This window comes from Myotis davidii, unplaced genomic scaffold, assembly GCF_000327345.1.
Source record: "Myotis davidii unplaced genomic scaffold, ASM32734v1 scaffold268, whole genome shotgun sequence".
Taxonomy (NCBI): Eukaryota; Metazoa; Chordata; class Mammalia; order Chiroptera; family Vespertilionidae; genus Myotis; species Myotis davidii.
Window position 1 is genome coordinate 2,252,110 of NW_006383015.1, and position 16,273 is coordinate 2,268,382.

The following is a 16,273-nucleotide window of genomic DNA, read 5'->3' on the forward strand; positions in this document are numbered from 1 at the left end:
AGATATATTCCATATACTTATTAGAGGAATGGAATTTCTGCCTGCCAGCCCAACTTGAGCTTTCTTTTGCTTTGGTTACCATGTGTGTAGTTACAGGGCATGCTTTTCTTTTTGAACAGAGTACTACTTAAAACATGTGGCTGGATTTTTGCTTACACAATATACTTTAAATTACAGGGGAGATGGCACAATTTGAAATAGCTTTTCCCCCCTCTTTTTCCTCCACATTTTCCTACAGCTGAGAAATGTTTTGACCACGCTGCTGGGACTTCCTATGTTGTTGGGGAAACCTGGGAAAAGCCCTACCAAGGCTGGATGATGGTGGATTGTACTTGTCTGGGAGAAGGCAGTGGACGCATCACCTGTACCTCTAGAAGTATGTTTTAGATTTGCATGTTAAGATGATTTTCTGGATTCTTAGAAATGTAATGTGATGTCACTTAGAACATACCCAATACATCAATTTTTTTTGTAACTTTTGAATGTCAAGAAAAGTTCTATACTAAGCTTATTTTGCTTCTTCCAAGAAGACTAAATTAAAAAAAAAATCTTTGTTCATTAAAGACAGCTACTAGGAACCTTAATATTCATATAAAAGTCAAATGTGTTGTGGGCATGAAGATTAGTTGCAAATGTTTAATCTAAATTATCGCTGAGATGTTTTCAAAGTATTAAGAGCAAAGAAGTCATTGAAATAACATGCCAACGCATGTTTGAGCATGGGAGTACTATTGACATAGAAGGGAGCAAAGCTCTAAAGTTTTAGGTTTCCTTATGTTTCACATTTAAATAAGGCCTATTCATAAGCAAAACTGATGGAAATAAAAATGCTTATCCCATTGGTTAAAATGATGTGTCTATTGTGGGTTAAGGACAGTGTCTCCTGCTCAAAATCCTACATAAGCTTAGTAGTGCTATAAAAAGCTGACTTCTGACAGCTTTACTGCTCCTTCTAGGGCTGCCTGACCTTACTTGTTGCCTTAAGGCAAGGGTGGGGAATGTCAACCCAGGGCTGTACTAGGCCTGAGAAACCGTTTGGTGTGGCCCAAATGATTAGGGTTGAGTTAATTAAATCTTTGACCAAATATAGCAGGCTAATTTTCAAGTTTATAAATTTTTTTTGTTAACCCTCACCTAAGGATATATTTTTCCATTGATTTTTAGAGAGAGTGGAAGGGAGAGAGAGAGAGAGATAGAGAAAGGAAAACATCGATTAGTTGCCTCCTGCATAGGCCCCGACCAGGGTAGGGCTGGGGATGGAGCCTGCAATCAAGGCATATGTCCTTGACCAGAATCGAACCCACGACCCTTTAGTCCACAGGCCAATGCTCTAATCAGTGGGACAAACAGGGTAGGGCTTAAGTTGATGATTTTGTATGGCCCGAAAATGATGTTATAAATATCCAAGTAGCAGAAAAAAAAGGTTTCCCCCCCTGCCTTAGCGGTTCAAAACGTGTTATGTTTTGTTTTGTTTTGAAACTTCAAACTAATAGCAACTATAGAGTTTATAGAAGCAAAACAGCCATTAACTATGGGTGTTATAAATAATTTTAAAATCAAATCTAAATATTATGACCTATTTCATTTATCTAGCTTAAAATGTTTAACTGTCTTAAAATGTTCATCATCCAAATTTAAATTCTTTGCTAACAAAAACTAAATCTCTCATGGAAAGTAATAACGATTATGACCAAATCTTTTCCAAAAACTTGGTGGTTCATTAGATCTTTTGCATTTAAAATGTTATTATGATCATCAGACTTCCAAGATGGTAATGTTTTTGGCTTAAGATAGATTAGATGTCTGACTTAAACTCTCATCTGTTATTTAAAACTCTTCTAATACAAGTTGGGTAAAGTTTCTCAAAGAAAAGTCATTTGTTTTATGAAATAATTTAAGCCCCTACTTTGTACAAGAGGGTGCAGGGATGAAAAAATGAATTGGATATTAATTCAACTTTCAAATAGGTCAAGCAGATGAGAGAGGCCTAGATAGTCATCTTCTATAAAGCACAATATTAAGACTTAAGATGAATACTGAAAATAGTGCTATGGAGGTTCAAAGGAAGGCGATCCTTTCAGCTAAGGATTTGGAAAAAAGCTGTAACCAGCCATATCTTCATTCAGATCTCTGTTCTGGTGGTAGAACAATGTGGGTGTATATTTGTGTGAATATACATCAACTGTCCAATTAATTATTTTTCTCTCACCCAGTGCAGAAAAATACAAACAAATCAAATCCTCTATACTCACATTGCAGCATATGGGCAAAGCCAGTTTATAATTGAAACAAACTATTTGACAGATAATTGAACACATAGACTGATGGTAATTTCGTTATAAAACATCGCTTTGCAATTGTAATCTCACTTTTCCATTGTAGAGTTAACACTAAGCAATTCAAAAGAGGTAATTTTATTAGTGATTTTAAATAGGTGTGTGTGTATGTGTGTGTGTGTGTGTGGCGGGGCGGGGGGGAGCGGTGGAGAACATTGTCTGAGAAGTTGGTAACCCCCTGAATTTTTTATATGACAATTGAAGAAAGGGATGCTGCTGTCTTTTTCTGGCTTCTTTGGGGCTTCTCTCCAAGACCATTTGAAACCTACTTGCCTCCCTACTGCTCCTAGTTTTGTAAAGAAAGCCCCTTATTGAAAGGCAGGTCATTTACAGCAATTACTAGGAGAGCCTGAAAAGACAAGGGAGATCAAAAGCCAGAGAATGAATTTGGTCAAAAGAACGATGTGAAAACTCTAAAAATAATAAAATAAAATAATGAATGAATGATGATGAAAAAGTGTTTTGGCAAACAGAGAAATGAACTAGATTAAATCCCATAGCTCTCTTTCTGCTGGAACAAACGTAATCCCATTGTTTGGAAGTTTTGCTCGTGCGGCACCACAGCTAAATAGAAACATATCATCAAAAAATAACTTACCAAGCTTTCTTTATTTTTTTATTTTTTTAAATATATTTTTATTGATTTCAGAGAGGAAGTGAGAGGGAGAGGGAGATAGAAACATCAATGATGAGAGGGAATCAATGATCAGCTGCCTCCTGCACGCCCCCTACTGGGGATTGAGCCAGAAACCCGGGCAAGTGCTCTTGACCAGAATCGAACCTGGGACCCTTCCGTCCTCTATCCACTGAGCTAAACCGGCTAGGGCAACTTATCAAGTTTTAAACTACTGTATATATTTTTAAAGTTTCAGTTGAGCATGTGGAAGCTTGACCTGATTCACATCTTTGAATGCTTTCTTCTAACACAGACAGATGCAATGATCAGGACACCAGGACATCCTATAGAATCGGAGACACCTGGAGCAAGAAGGACAATCGGGGGAACCTGCTCCAGTGCATCTGCACAGGCAATGGCAGAGGGGAGTGGAAGTGTGAAAGGCACACATCCCTGCAGACCACATCCACTGGTGAGGAGCAGAGCAAGCTGGGTGGAAATGGGATAGTGTTAACAAAATTGTTCCTGCAAATCCATCTTTCCCTTGACATGCCATTCAGGGATGATTTGCAGTGTTTGGGCTGGTAAGCTGAGTTCATTTACCGATTGTTAGCTGTTAAAACTTTACTTAATGTTAAGTTTTAAATGTACGTGAAGATGAAATAAAAATAGACCTTAGGGGGAAAACACAGCAGATTCACAAAATGTGGAAGGAGGGGCAACTTCTAGAGAACTGTGTGGCGACGCAGGGCATGTTCTGATGAGCCCACAGCAACGCAGATGGCAAGGGTCCCTGCAGAGTGGCAGGGATTTCTCAAAATAGGTCAGGAAGAGAAATGCCCAGGTACTTTTTTTAAAATATATTTTATTGATTTTTTACAGAGAGGAAGGGAGAGAAATAGACAGTTAGAAACATCGATGAAAGAGAAACATCGATCAGCTGCCTCCTGCACATCTCCTACTGGGGATGTGCCCACAACCAAGGTACATGCCCTTGACCGGAATCGAACCTGGGACCTTCCAGTCCACGGGCCAATGCTCTATCCACTGAGCCAAACCGGTTTCGGCAAGATATTTTGAGCTATTTGAAGGACGTGGTCAGAAGTGAGCTGGGATGAAGGCAGGTGTGAAGGGTTGTGAAGGCATGGACTATGAGCTTCCTGGATGTATAAAGAGTTGTTGAAGGTACCCGCTCTGTTAAGAGGCAAAATAATGTCTGTGATTTAGAAATATAATCCCAGTAGCTCCAGCTGGAAGGTGGAGACCATCTGGCATAGGCTGAATGCAAAAACTAATGCAGAATGGGAGAGCCATTTCTTTCTAGGTTTAGGTCAGAAACAATGTGGATTTCAAGAATGGTCTGTATGGGACCCTAAAGATCTCAACCTCAAAGAAGAGTTCTTTCCTCTTGTCCAACGTTGTGACTTTTCTTTCTCGTGTCCTTAGGATCTGGCACTGTCACAGATGTTCGAACGGCCGTTTTCCAGCCTCAGCCTCACCCCCAGCCTCCTCCATATGGTCACTGTATCACAGACAGTGATGTGATTTACTCAGTAGGGATGCAGTGGCTGAAGACACAAGGAAATAAGCAGATGCTTTGCACTTGCCTGGGCAATGGAGTCAGCTGCCAAGAGACAGGTCTGCCTTATCTTTTAACAGTACTGAACATTTTCTTATGATTTAGTTTTTGAAAAGTAGTACATTCATTTACCTAAAAAATAAAGCAAACAAGACAAGCTTATAATCTTACCACTAGTGATAACAGTCAGGATTGGCATTGATACACTTTCTTCCAGTCTTTTTAATCTATGTATTTTCTTTTCTGTAGTGAGGATTAGGTGCTCTGTACTATCTTTGTTGTTATAAGAGTGTTGCTTTCTGAATAACGAATCATCTATATTTCATACTATAAATCTCAGGTTTCTGGAGCTCTGTAAACTTCTTTTAACAACATCTAATGCATCTCTTCTGGGCTACAAAAGTGGTAGTTAGTAACTATAGCAATTATAATTGATGCATTTGACATTATCCCTAGAATAACCTCATGTATTAATACTTATGCCACCAACAGAGGCATGCATATCTCTCCAGTATCCTTTGAGAAGCACCCTTAATTAACCTGTGTTAATATAGCTTTACAAATGGGGAAACTAAGGCATGACAGCACAGGTGGTAACAGGATATCAGCAGAGAAACAGGTGTTGCTCTTTCCACAAAAAGCATGGCTTTTTGAGGAGTTATATTTTGACTGAAACTCACCAGATGATCATCTATAGCACAAGCTCAGTCTCTAATCCTATATAATTAAAGCCAAATATGCCAAGCATCCAGTCATCCAGCCGTCTATTGAACCAATCAAAGCATAATCCTCCTATCTAATAAAAGAGAAACATGGTAATTGGCGTACGACTGCTACCCTTCCCATTGGCTAATCAGGGCGATATGCAAATTAACTGCCAGCCAAGATGGCGGTTAACCACCAACAAAGATGGCGGTTAATTTGCATACATAGCCAAAATGCTGGGAGGCGAAAGGGGAAGGACTGAAGAATGGTGATCCGAAACCCAGGTGAAAGGCAAGAGCTGGGGGGTGGGCAAAGGCTGCCTTCAGCTGGTGATCGCCATCAGAAAGCCGGTTGGGGTTGCCGGCTGGCCTGCCCCCAGAGATCGCCATGGTGCCATGGCGATGGGAGGGTGGGAGGGCTGGGCCCAGGTCAGGCCGCAACCCCGGACCCCACCTGGGTCACGGTTGCTGGCTCACCTGTGCCCAGCGATGGCCATGGCAATCAGAGGGCAGGAGTGCCTGGGTTTAGGCCAGGGGTCAACCCCAAACTCCCGGGGCTGGCGGCTGGCCTGTGGCCTGAGATCGCCATGGCGATGGGAGTGCGGGAGGGCCAGGGCGCAGGCGAGGCTGCAACTCCTGACACCTCGGGGCCAGTGTTGCCGGCTGGTCTGAGCCCAGCGATCGCTATGGCGATCCAAGGGCAGGAGGGCCTGTGATCGCAGGGCGGGAGGGCCGGGGCACAGGTCAGGCCGCAACCCCGGACCCCCCGCCAGGGCTGCAGGCTGGCCTGCGCCCAGTGATCACCATGGCGATCGGAGGGTGGGAGGGCCAGGGCACAGGTCAGGCCGCAACCCCGGACCCCCCGCCAGGGCTGCAGGCTGGCCTGCGCCCAGTGATCACCATGGCGATCGGAGGGTGGGAGGGCCAGGGCACAGGTCAGGCCGCAACCCCGGACCCCCCGCCAGGGCTGCAGGCTGGCCTGCGCCCAGTGATCACCATGGCGATCGGAGGGTGGGAGGGCCAGGGCACAGGTCAGGCCGCAACCCCGGACCCCCCGCCAGGGCTGCAGGCTGGCCTGCGCCCAGTGATCACCATGGCGATCGGAGGGTGGGAGGGCCAGGGCACAGGTCAGGCCGCAACCCCGGACCCCCCGCCAGGGCTGCAGGCTGGCCTGCGCCCAGCGATGGCCATGGCTATCGGAGGGCAGGAGGGCCTGGGAGCAGGCCAGGTGGCAACCCCGACCCCCCAGAAGCTGCCTGCCGGCACCTGTGTACAGCCACAGAAGCTGCCTGCCTGCCGAATCCCACTATGATCCACTGAGTTATGAGGCCAGAGAGCAAGGAGAACTTCCACCCCTGAGTCAAAGTGGGGAGCGGAGGACACGGCCGCCCCTCCTAAAGTCACCAAAGGACAGGACCTAACCTAAGCCACATCCTCTGAGACAGCTGGGCAGGCACCACTGACCCTCTCTGCAGGCCTGGCCCCCCACCCACTTCCCCTGTCCCTGCACAGCTCCCATAGCTCCACACTGGCTGAGTCAGGCACAACAGGTTTGTAGCCACAGGGGTGATTTAGCAGCTAATGAAAAATGCGAGAACAAACAAATGAAGCAGCTACTGCAGTGGGGAAAAGACGTTCATCAAATTCGTTGTCTCTGAGAAACTGAGGCAGCCAGCACAGGCCCCTGCACAGGATGAGGCTTCTGCTTCTAAAGAAACATCCTGGGGTTAGAGGTGAGGGGGTGCTGCCTTTCCCCACTCAGCCAGAAGCTGGCTCATGGCTGGCCAGTGCAGTGATGGTGGCAGGAGCTTCTCCCACCTCCGTGGCAGCACTAAGAATGTCCAACTAACAGTTTAGGCTTGGGGGCCTAAGCCTTTAGTCGGACATCCCCTGAGGGCTCCCTGGTTGCCAGAAGGATGCCTGACTGCAAGCTTAGGACTGATCCCCTGGGAGTGGGCCTAAGTAAACAAGTGGACATCCCCCAAGAGGTCCTGGACTGCAAATGGAAGCAGGCTGGGCTGAGGGACGCACCCTTCCCCCCCACCCCCCAAGTGCACAAATTTTGTGCACCGGGCCTCTAGTATACTAATGATATGCTAAGGCCGCTCAACTGCTCACTATGACGTGCACTGACCACCAGGGGGCAGATGCTCTAACCAGTAGGTTAGCTTACTGCTGGATTTTGGCTGATTGGGACTGAGTGAGATGGGCCGGACAGGTCCTGGAGCCCTCCCATGGTCCCTCCCCGGCTGGCCAATGATCATGCACTGGTGGGGTCCCTCGGCCTGGCCTGGGCCCTCTCGTAATCCAGGACCCCTTGAGGGATGTTGGAGAGCCAGTTTCAGCCCAATCCCTCAGGCCAGGCCAAGGGGCCCCACTGGTGCATGAATTCGTGCACCAGGCCTCTAGTTTTAGGTATAAATAAGCAGCTATCAGTGGTAGATCCATGCAGCTCTATTTACCAAGACCCTTTTGGTTATGCTTGTAGCAGTCACTCAGACTTATGGTGGCAATTCCAATGGGGAGCCATGTGTCTTACCATTCACCTACAACGACCGGACTTTCTACTCCTGCACCAACGAAGGGCGACAGGATGGACATCTCTGGTGCAGCACGACTTCCAATTATGAACAAGACCAGAAATATTCTTTCTGTACAGACCAGACTGGTAAGTGTCCCAGAGGAAAACACACGATGAGAAAGAGCCATTTCTCATGCCCTCTTTTTATTAGTCAGCGATGTAGCCATTAATCTTGAGGCTGCATGAGAAGCATCACTTTTCTACAGTCTGGACCCAAGAGACGTGGAGTAACTTGGCAGTTGAAGATCCTTCCATGGTCCCTAGTACCCTTGGGAAATGACGCCAAGAGAAAGGGCCACCAGTTCATTTATTTCTGACACATCGGGCTTATGATGTGATTAAAGACACTGATATATTAAAACCAGGATGTAATCCCACGGGGCTGAAGAATACACAGGATGGTCGACTGAGTGTTTTTGTTTCTCTTCTAGTTGAAACACTGTTTTATTCAAAGTGATCATTTAAGTATTTTTTTGGCTGGGAAAAATGTGAGGGAAAATTGGACTTAAATCTATTTTGAATGTAAAGGTGAACACACTTCAAAAAAATGAAGGAAACAGAACGCTATTATCAGGCAGCTTTTATTCTGAGATGGACTCTTTATAAATTAGCTGCAGAGACCTGGCTCTCTCTGAACCTTTCTGTAGTCACTCCCCGCTGCCCGTTGGAAAGCTCAGTGGTAATGTTTTCTTCCTATTTGTCTATTGTGCTGGGCAGTTTTGGTTCAAACTCGAGGTGGAAATTCCAATGGTGCCTTGTGCCACTTCCCCTTCCTGTACAACAACCACAACTACACCGACTGTACTTCCGAGGGCAGGAGAGACAACATGAAATGGTGTGGGACCACATCGAACTATGACGCTGACCAGAAGTTTGGATTCTGCCCCATGGCTGGTAAGAGGAAGCCCTTGTAGACACTATTTTTGGAGTCAGACAGAATAGTGGCCACTTTACACTACTTTACCCGTTAACACTTAATTTTTGAGATCGCAAACAACTTTATGTGGTATAATACATGTATATGAATTATGTACTTATTTATATAATTTTAATATTCCATTGATACAATTTAATGTCCAAAAATATATAAATACAATAAAAAATACTCTTTGAAACCTCTGTGCATTTAAATTTTGCACAAATTTGTCTTTTGTGTAGAGCACACAACTGAGTAACTTAAAATATATCAAATGTAACTGACTGAGAGTCACAGACCTGACAATATTTATGCATGATTTTGGCTTAACTGGCATAAGCTCTATCATTCATTAAATACTCAACTGACAAAACCTCCTGTTTTCTGACAAGTAGCGATCTTTTTTTAAAAGTAGGGTGGGGCTCTAGTTTGTATGAATAAAAAAAGAGGAATCAGTGCCTTTTGTTTTCAGATTTCAAGGGTCCCACAGATTACATTTGATTTTCCAGTTGTAGAACCAAAAAACCTGTACATTTCATTGTCAAGTTTGATAATGCGGCAACAAAACATAAAGAAAAAAACAGCTTACTTTTATTTTTCTTATTTTAATCAAAGAGAATTTAGAAGCAAAACATGCTGGAGCTTACAGTTCAATATTCATACACATAGTTTCCCTTTGAATTAGAATAAACTGGAACTAGAAAATTATGGAGCAGTGGTCAAATCCAGGCTTCTAGAATGATGTAGACCCTTTGTGTGAATGTGTAGGGATCATTGTGGTTTAACGGCCACTTACCCTTCCTGTAAGTATTTCCTGCAACACACCTCACTTTTGCATTATGCTTTCCTCTCTGGCACTCAAGGCTCTATTCAAGCACAGAGCAGCACTGAGATTTCTTCAAGGCACACAAGACTTCTTTCTAAGTGAGAGCTCATAGGATAACCAAATTAAACTGATAATACTGCATACCTTTTAAAAACTTGTGACCACTTATCACTTGTACATTTCTTATCTGCTTCCAAACAGCCCATGAAGAAATCTGTACGACCAACGAAGGGGTCATGTACCGCGTTGGAGATCAGTGGGATAAACAGCATGACATGGGGCACATGATGAGGTGCACATGTGTGGGGAACGGCCGTGGGGAATGGACCTGTGTCGCCTACTCCCAGCTCCGAGGTATGCTTACTTATGAGTGAAAACATTTGAGATGATAAAGGGTACAGAGAGTGTGGCTTTGATGTGAAAAGTTGTATTTAACCAAAAGGAGGAGATGTGTAATACCATCCCATTAGTCTACTGTGCTGGATGAGTTTCACATTTTAGACAGCTAAGAAAAGCTGGCCCAGTGATTTGGAAACATTTCCAGGATTTAGGTTCTTAGGCTGAGCCAAAGAGATGACTTCAAAGGCTAGAGCATGATCATTTGACCCTTTAGTATTTAGTTATGCAATTGGATTCATATCTAGAAAAGTTTGAGTAATTTCTGTAAAGAAAAAATACTTTGCTATTCTAAGATCAGATCCAGATTTAAGGAGAAAAATACATAGAGAGGCCGATTTATTTTGCCCAGATAAGATTTTCCCCTTTAGACCCAGGTACAGAATATAGGGATATTGATTTATTAAAACTATTTTAGCCCTAACCGGTTTGGCTTAGTGGATAGAGCGTCGGCCTGTGGACTGAAGGGTCCCAGGTTCAATTCGGTCAAGGGCATGTACCTTGGTTGCAGGCACATCCCCAGTAGGGGGTGTGCAGAAGGCAGCTTATTGATGTTTCTCTTTCATCGATGTTTCTAACTCTCTATTACTCTCCCTTCCTCTCTGTAAAAAATCAATAAAATATATATATTTTTAAAAAAACTATTTTAGTTTTTCTATTTCTTTCACTTGAAAAGTACGATACAGGGAGCACTGTGAGCTAATAAATAGTCCATGTAGCTCGTGTGTTGACATTGGCCTGAACTTGTTCTCTTTTTGTAGAAAACATTTTTGTGTGTTCAACGGTAACACAGTCCAGGAGTAATGAGAATGACATATGATGTTGCCGAGCTGAGAGGGACCTACTAGAAAGGCAGACAGACCAGCTCCTCATTTTACAGAGGGAGGAGCTGAGACCTGAAGAGAGAAAGTAATTTTCTCAGTATCTCTCAGGGAGTTAGGAACAGAGCTCGCATGATTTTTTTTTTTTAACTTTATGAATGCCATAGATGTCATTTTCTTTTCCAAACCCCAATATCTCCCACCCCCACCATCACACCATACGGGGTGCTGTATATAAGTCTGTTTAATCTTCCTCCCATTTATCATAACAAACAGAGATCTAAAGGGCATTATCAACTAAGCAAGAATTTTTCTGAAAGTAAGACATGTATTTGTTAAAAAATGGGCTTTCCACAAGAAAGTGTATTTTTACCACATTCTTTAGTTTATACGAGATACTTCTTTTGTGTGCAGAAATTGTATTACTGACTAAGCTTTCAAAAATGTTTATTCTCTGCCACTAAAAAAGTTATTTGAATGGGTGGTCTTGATAATTTAGTGGCAGGAACTGTGTGCTTTGAAAAGCATAGCTTTTTTAAATTCCATCATTGAAGCCTAAAAAACGTTCTCCACCCATCCCACTATTTCCTAAATAGATCAATGCGTTGTGGACGACATCACTTACAATGTGAATGACACATTTCACAAGCGTCATGAAGAAGGGCACATGATGAATTGTACCTGCTTTGGTCAGGGCCGGGGCAGATGGAAGTGTGATGCCTCTGGTAAGTAGCCTTGTCTCTCCAGATGGATTTGACCACTGAGAATAGTTAGCAGGTTTCAAATTAAGAGAGCAATTTGATGTTACATGATTGAAGTTGGATTCAGACTTTGGTCAGTGGCTATCAACGAGGTTTGCAAAGTCTTTCCTCTAATCATGGACCGTATATAATTTTGACTTTGGTAGTCATCTATTTTTGCTGTATTTGGTGACAAATACAGATTTATTTTAATTAAATGCAATTTGTTCTTTAGTTCTGAATCATAAAGATAGTCTGTGTTATGAAAGAGAACTGCCCTTTGCTGATGGTATAATAACATGGGCAAATGATTAGGCCAGTAAATACCTCCCTTCAAGTACTTTATTTTTCTTGGCTGCCCTTTATAATGGAGCTAAGCAAATAGTGAAGGTTGAGCCTTAAACAAGCTGTGTTACCAGCTTTGAGGTAATCCATTAATACTCCTTTACTAAAAGAGACAGGTTGCTCACTGAGAAAACAAACTGATCAGATACTCGAGTCTGTTTGACCCGAGATTGCCAAAGCTGGGGGAAAAGCCTGAGGTTTTCTTAGAAACTGCTCAGCAAGTATTCACAGTTAAAACCTGGTTCATCGATTTACATGTAAAATTAAATCCTCTAAAGTTTGAGAAAGTATTTAAACTGACATACTGTCCTTGCTATTCAAATGGGAAATCAGTTGTATTAATAAGGGAAAAATATATGTCAGTTTTTACTCAAAATATTCAGCCTATCAATATATACTGAAATTTAAATCTTCAAATTTATGTTTAGATATATTGCTCTTTTAGAAGACTAAATATCCCCCTCCCCTGGGTACCTTTTTGTTTGTTTGTTTTTACTACTGATTGTCCTGTACAGTAAAAGATAGGAACAAAGTATTTTTTAAACGACACGTATTTGTAAGAGCAGTTGCCAGTTTCTAGTGAAACTAAGAATGAATGCTCTAGCACACTGAAATTAAATTTGTAGCTTTAAGTCTTCAAGACTGCTTAACTTTTACATGTATATATTTTAGACCAATGCCAAGATTCAGAAACCCGAACATTTTATCAAATTGGAGACTCCTGGGAGAAGTATGCGCATGGAGTCAGGTACCAGTGCTATTGCTATGGTCGCGGCATTGGGGAATGGCATTGCCAACCGTTACAGACCTATGCAGGTGAGTAGTTCAATTACTGTAAAGTGAGAACTGTAGGCTGGGTTATAAAAACAGGGCAGCATCAGTGTTTATTAATATTCGGATGCTTAAGTTAAAATCTCCTTCCTTTTCCATCCTTTTCTTATATCACTGTCTAGTAATCAGCTGAATTTTTGACAAAAATGATTTTCCTTTCTCCCCAATCAAGTAAAAGGTGTGGAAATGTGCCTGAATGTAATTTTTTTCTTTTTTAAAAATACTATTTTTATTGATTTCAGAGAGGAAGGGAGAGGGAGAGAGAAATAGAAACATCCATGATGAGAATCATTGATTGGCTGCCTCCTTAACACCCCTACTGGAGATCAAGCCTGCAACTCGGGCCATGTGCCCTGACCAGGAATCGAACCGTGACCTCCTGGTTCACAGGCCAACGCTCAACCACTGAGCCACGTCGGCTGGGTTATAATTTGTTTCTTAAAACTGTAGAACATTCTATTAGGTTAAAACATTCTGACTGATTTCATCTCACATCCATAATAGGGATAGAAACCAGTGAGCTGTGCTGAGAGTAAGGGGGTTAGCATTTTATGTCATGAGTCCTAACAGAGAAGTCGTATAGAGAAATTACGTGAAATACAGTATAGGGTTTGTTTTCATCCTACTTTCCATCTAGGCTTTTTGTCAAAATTTTCAATTTGTTTGATCAGTTTGCATGTGGAACAAAGTATCCTGGGTTAAGAGTTGAGTAACAAGGTCCATTTTCCACCCACACAGTTCAAATACCCTCAAGTGTTTATTGCTGGGGTTTTTTCAGGTCACAGGGCATTATTAAAATGAACGAATACTGGTTTTGTTCATTCATTTTAGGAAAAGAAAATTTGAATTTAGTTTCCACTGAGTGATTAATGATAATAAAATGTACTGAGTTATGAAAGTCTAATTGCTAGGCATCAGTTATTTGAGCAACTACTGAAGTGCAAAGCCTCCTCCTCCTAGACCTCTGTTACCTTTAGACATAGAACATGGCCTAAACTCAGAAATAGAAAGAGATTTCCAGGGTCTCAGAATATACCTGTAACAGGAATTAGGATGAAGTTAACTGAATCCCTCCATCCTATGATCAGAAATTCACTGTCCCTGACCACAAGATATGAAACACTACAGCAAAAGGCAGTGCTCACCAAAGCATGTCTCTTCAGAAGCTCTCTCTGTGCTTCTGAAGAGACATATACCACGCTTCACTCATTAGTCCTTCATCTGTAAAATGAGGCGATTGTAGCTGATTGCCCTTAGTGCTCCTTCCAGCACTAACAGACTTAACGTTCTGGGATCCTGACTACAGCCCATGTAGACACACTCTTCCTATGAAGTAATCCTGCTCTCCCCACACCTTACACACTGTCAGGGCTGCCCAGGTGACTTTGCTTTGAGCAGGCTCAGAGCACAGATTGACCTGGCTCTAGATTGTATTTTGTGGTTAATTTGAATATAGGAATCATTAAATTTTTGTTTTTAGTAATTTTTTAAAAATTGGCTGCAGAATTACCGTAGGTTCAGAAAGTACAACTGGGTTTTCTTTTCTTTAGTTATGCAGCCGAAGGGTAGAACATTCTAAATGGTAATGCTTTTTACTTTCTATGTTTATGGCTGTTGTTGATGTGCTGTGACAATCTGTTGAAAGTCATTTCCTCCTCCATGGTTTTGAAGGAACTTCACCTCGCTGCTGGCTGGAAGCATTTTGGTGGACATGTCAGAGATGAAGCTTAGATGGGAAGGAGCCCTTCTGTGTTGGAGTCTTACATGTCCACCTGTTCCTATCCTTTATTATTCTTTAAACATATTTTTATTGATTTCAGAGAGGAAGGGAGAGGAAGAGATAGAAACATCAATGTTGAAAGAGAATCATTGATCTGCTGCCTCCTGCATGCCCCACACTGGGGACCCAGCCCACAACTTGGGCATATGGCAGGGGTGGGCAAACTTTTTGACTCGAAGGCCACAGTGTGTTCTTAGACTGGACTGGAGGGCCAGAACAAAAGCATGGATGGAATGTTTGTGTGAACTAATATAAATTCAAAGTAAACATCATTACATAAAAGGGTATGGTCTTTTTTTTCAATAGTTTTATTCATTTCAAACGGGCCGGATCTGGCCCGCGGGCCGTAGTTTGCCCACGGCTGGCATATGGCCTGACCTGGAATCAAACCGTGACCTCCTGGTCCATAGGGTGACACTCAACCACTGAGTAACACTGGCCAGCCTGTTACTACTCTTTAAAAAAGAGTAGTGGTCCAGTCCAGCCCATTGACCATAGAGGAAATTTAGGGGTGAGGAGACTGGCATTTCCTCTCAGTACACAGCTTATCCACATGTCTAATTTGCTTAGTGATTCATGACTTGCATGTGTGACTCCAGGAATATGAGAGAAGAAAGGAACAACAGGTTACCAATAGATTGTCTCTGAGCCTTGCCCTGTCTCTTCCTCCGACCAAGGACCTGTTGAGTCGTTTAAACTAATAGAAGATAAGAGGCAGTTGGTGTGTCAATAAACAACTAGGAAGGCACAGAGCTTAGCAAACTAAACAGGAAAAAAGAACTGAGTCGCAAACCCATAAATGTTTAACTTCTCCAGGGTCACCATTCTGGAAATTATTCGTTTTGACCTTATTTTAAACTAGTTTTTAAACTATGATTTGTATCATATCTTTACTTAACTATTTTATTGCTAGGCCAATCATATTGAGTAAGAGAAGGAGTAAAGTTTTCTCCATAGTAATTATTCAGTTTGGATAATTTTAAAAGTTTTAATGACCTACCAGTTTTGAAAGGATTATCAGAATTTTAAGTTTAAATGGTGGAAATGGTTTTTTGTTTTCCAATCATATGTAGAATAAGATAGAGTATAGTGATAATAGGAATTTAGTTGGCCTTACAGATAGTGGACACAGGCTCTCTACTTCCTGGACAAGAATGTGCTAAATGCGTGACCTCCCCTTTGTGTTCAGAGCAGTTCCCTTCAAGGGTGCTGTGCCACAAGCCGGACATTGAAAACAGAATTTCAAACCAGTGCTTGTAGTTTTAGAAAGAAGAAACTTCTGCCCTAGCTGGTTTGGCTCAGTAGATAGAGTGTTGGCCTGCGGACTGAAGGGTCCCAGGTTTGGTTCAGGTCAAAGGCATGTAGCTTGAGAACCGAAGATGGCGGCATAGGTTAACGCCGGAGATTGCTGCCTTAAACAACCAATTCAAATTAAGCCTGAAAAAGGGAACGGACAACATCCAGAACCACAGGAGGGCTGGCTGAGTGGAAATTCTACAACTAGGAGTAAAGAGAATATCATATCCAGACTCAGAGGAGGCGCAGTGCTGAAGTGAAATTCTCAGGTGCGTGTGCGCGCGGAACGGGCTGGCGGCGCGGCGCGGAGGGCGCGGGTGTTTACAATTGGGAGGGAGCATCAGACTCTGAGCCCCAGATCCGGGCGAGTCTCTAGGGAGTCTCAAACGGGAGAAACGGGACTGTCTGGCCTTGGTCGGAACTCGAGGGCAGCTTTCTCTCCGAGGTTTGCAGCCGTTGCTGGGACTCTGTGAGGCAGAGTCCCTAGGGACGGAACTGAGAGCCGG

The 16,273-nt window shown here is 42.9% G+C and overlaps 1 protein-coding gene across 4 annotated transcripts in view; it reads left to right on the forward strand.

The window, feature by feature from the left end:
- The window catches only part of FN1 (fibronectin 1), a 68,974-nt gene that overhangs the window by 4,508 nt on the left and 48,193 nt on the right, over nt 1-16,273 (forward strand). For all 4 annotated transcript variants that reach the window (XM_006778927.2, XM_006778924.2, XM_006778925.2 and 1 more), the window contains exons 5-12: nt 239-376; nt 3,266-3,424; nt 4,399-4,590; nt 7,724-7,903; nt 8,534-8,710; nt 9,760-9,912; nt 11,372-11,500; nt 12,533-12,676. In XM_006778927.2, coding sequence (XP_006778990.1) covers nt 239-376; nt 3,266-3,424; nt 4,399-4,590; nt 7,724-7,903; nt 8,534-8,710; nt 9,760-9,912; nt 11,372-11,500; nt 12,533-12,676 — 1,272 coding nt within the window. The remainder of the gene's footprint in view (nt 1-238; nt 377-3,265; nt 3,425-4,398; nt 4,591-7,723; nt 7,904-8,533; nt 8,711-9,759; nt 9,913-11,371; nt 11,501-12,532; nt 12,677-16,273) is intronic.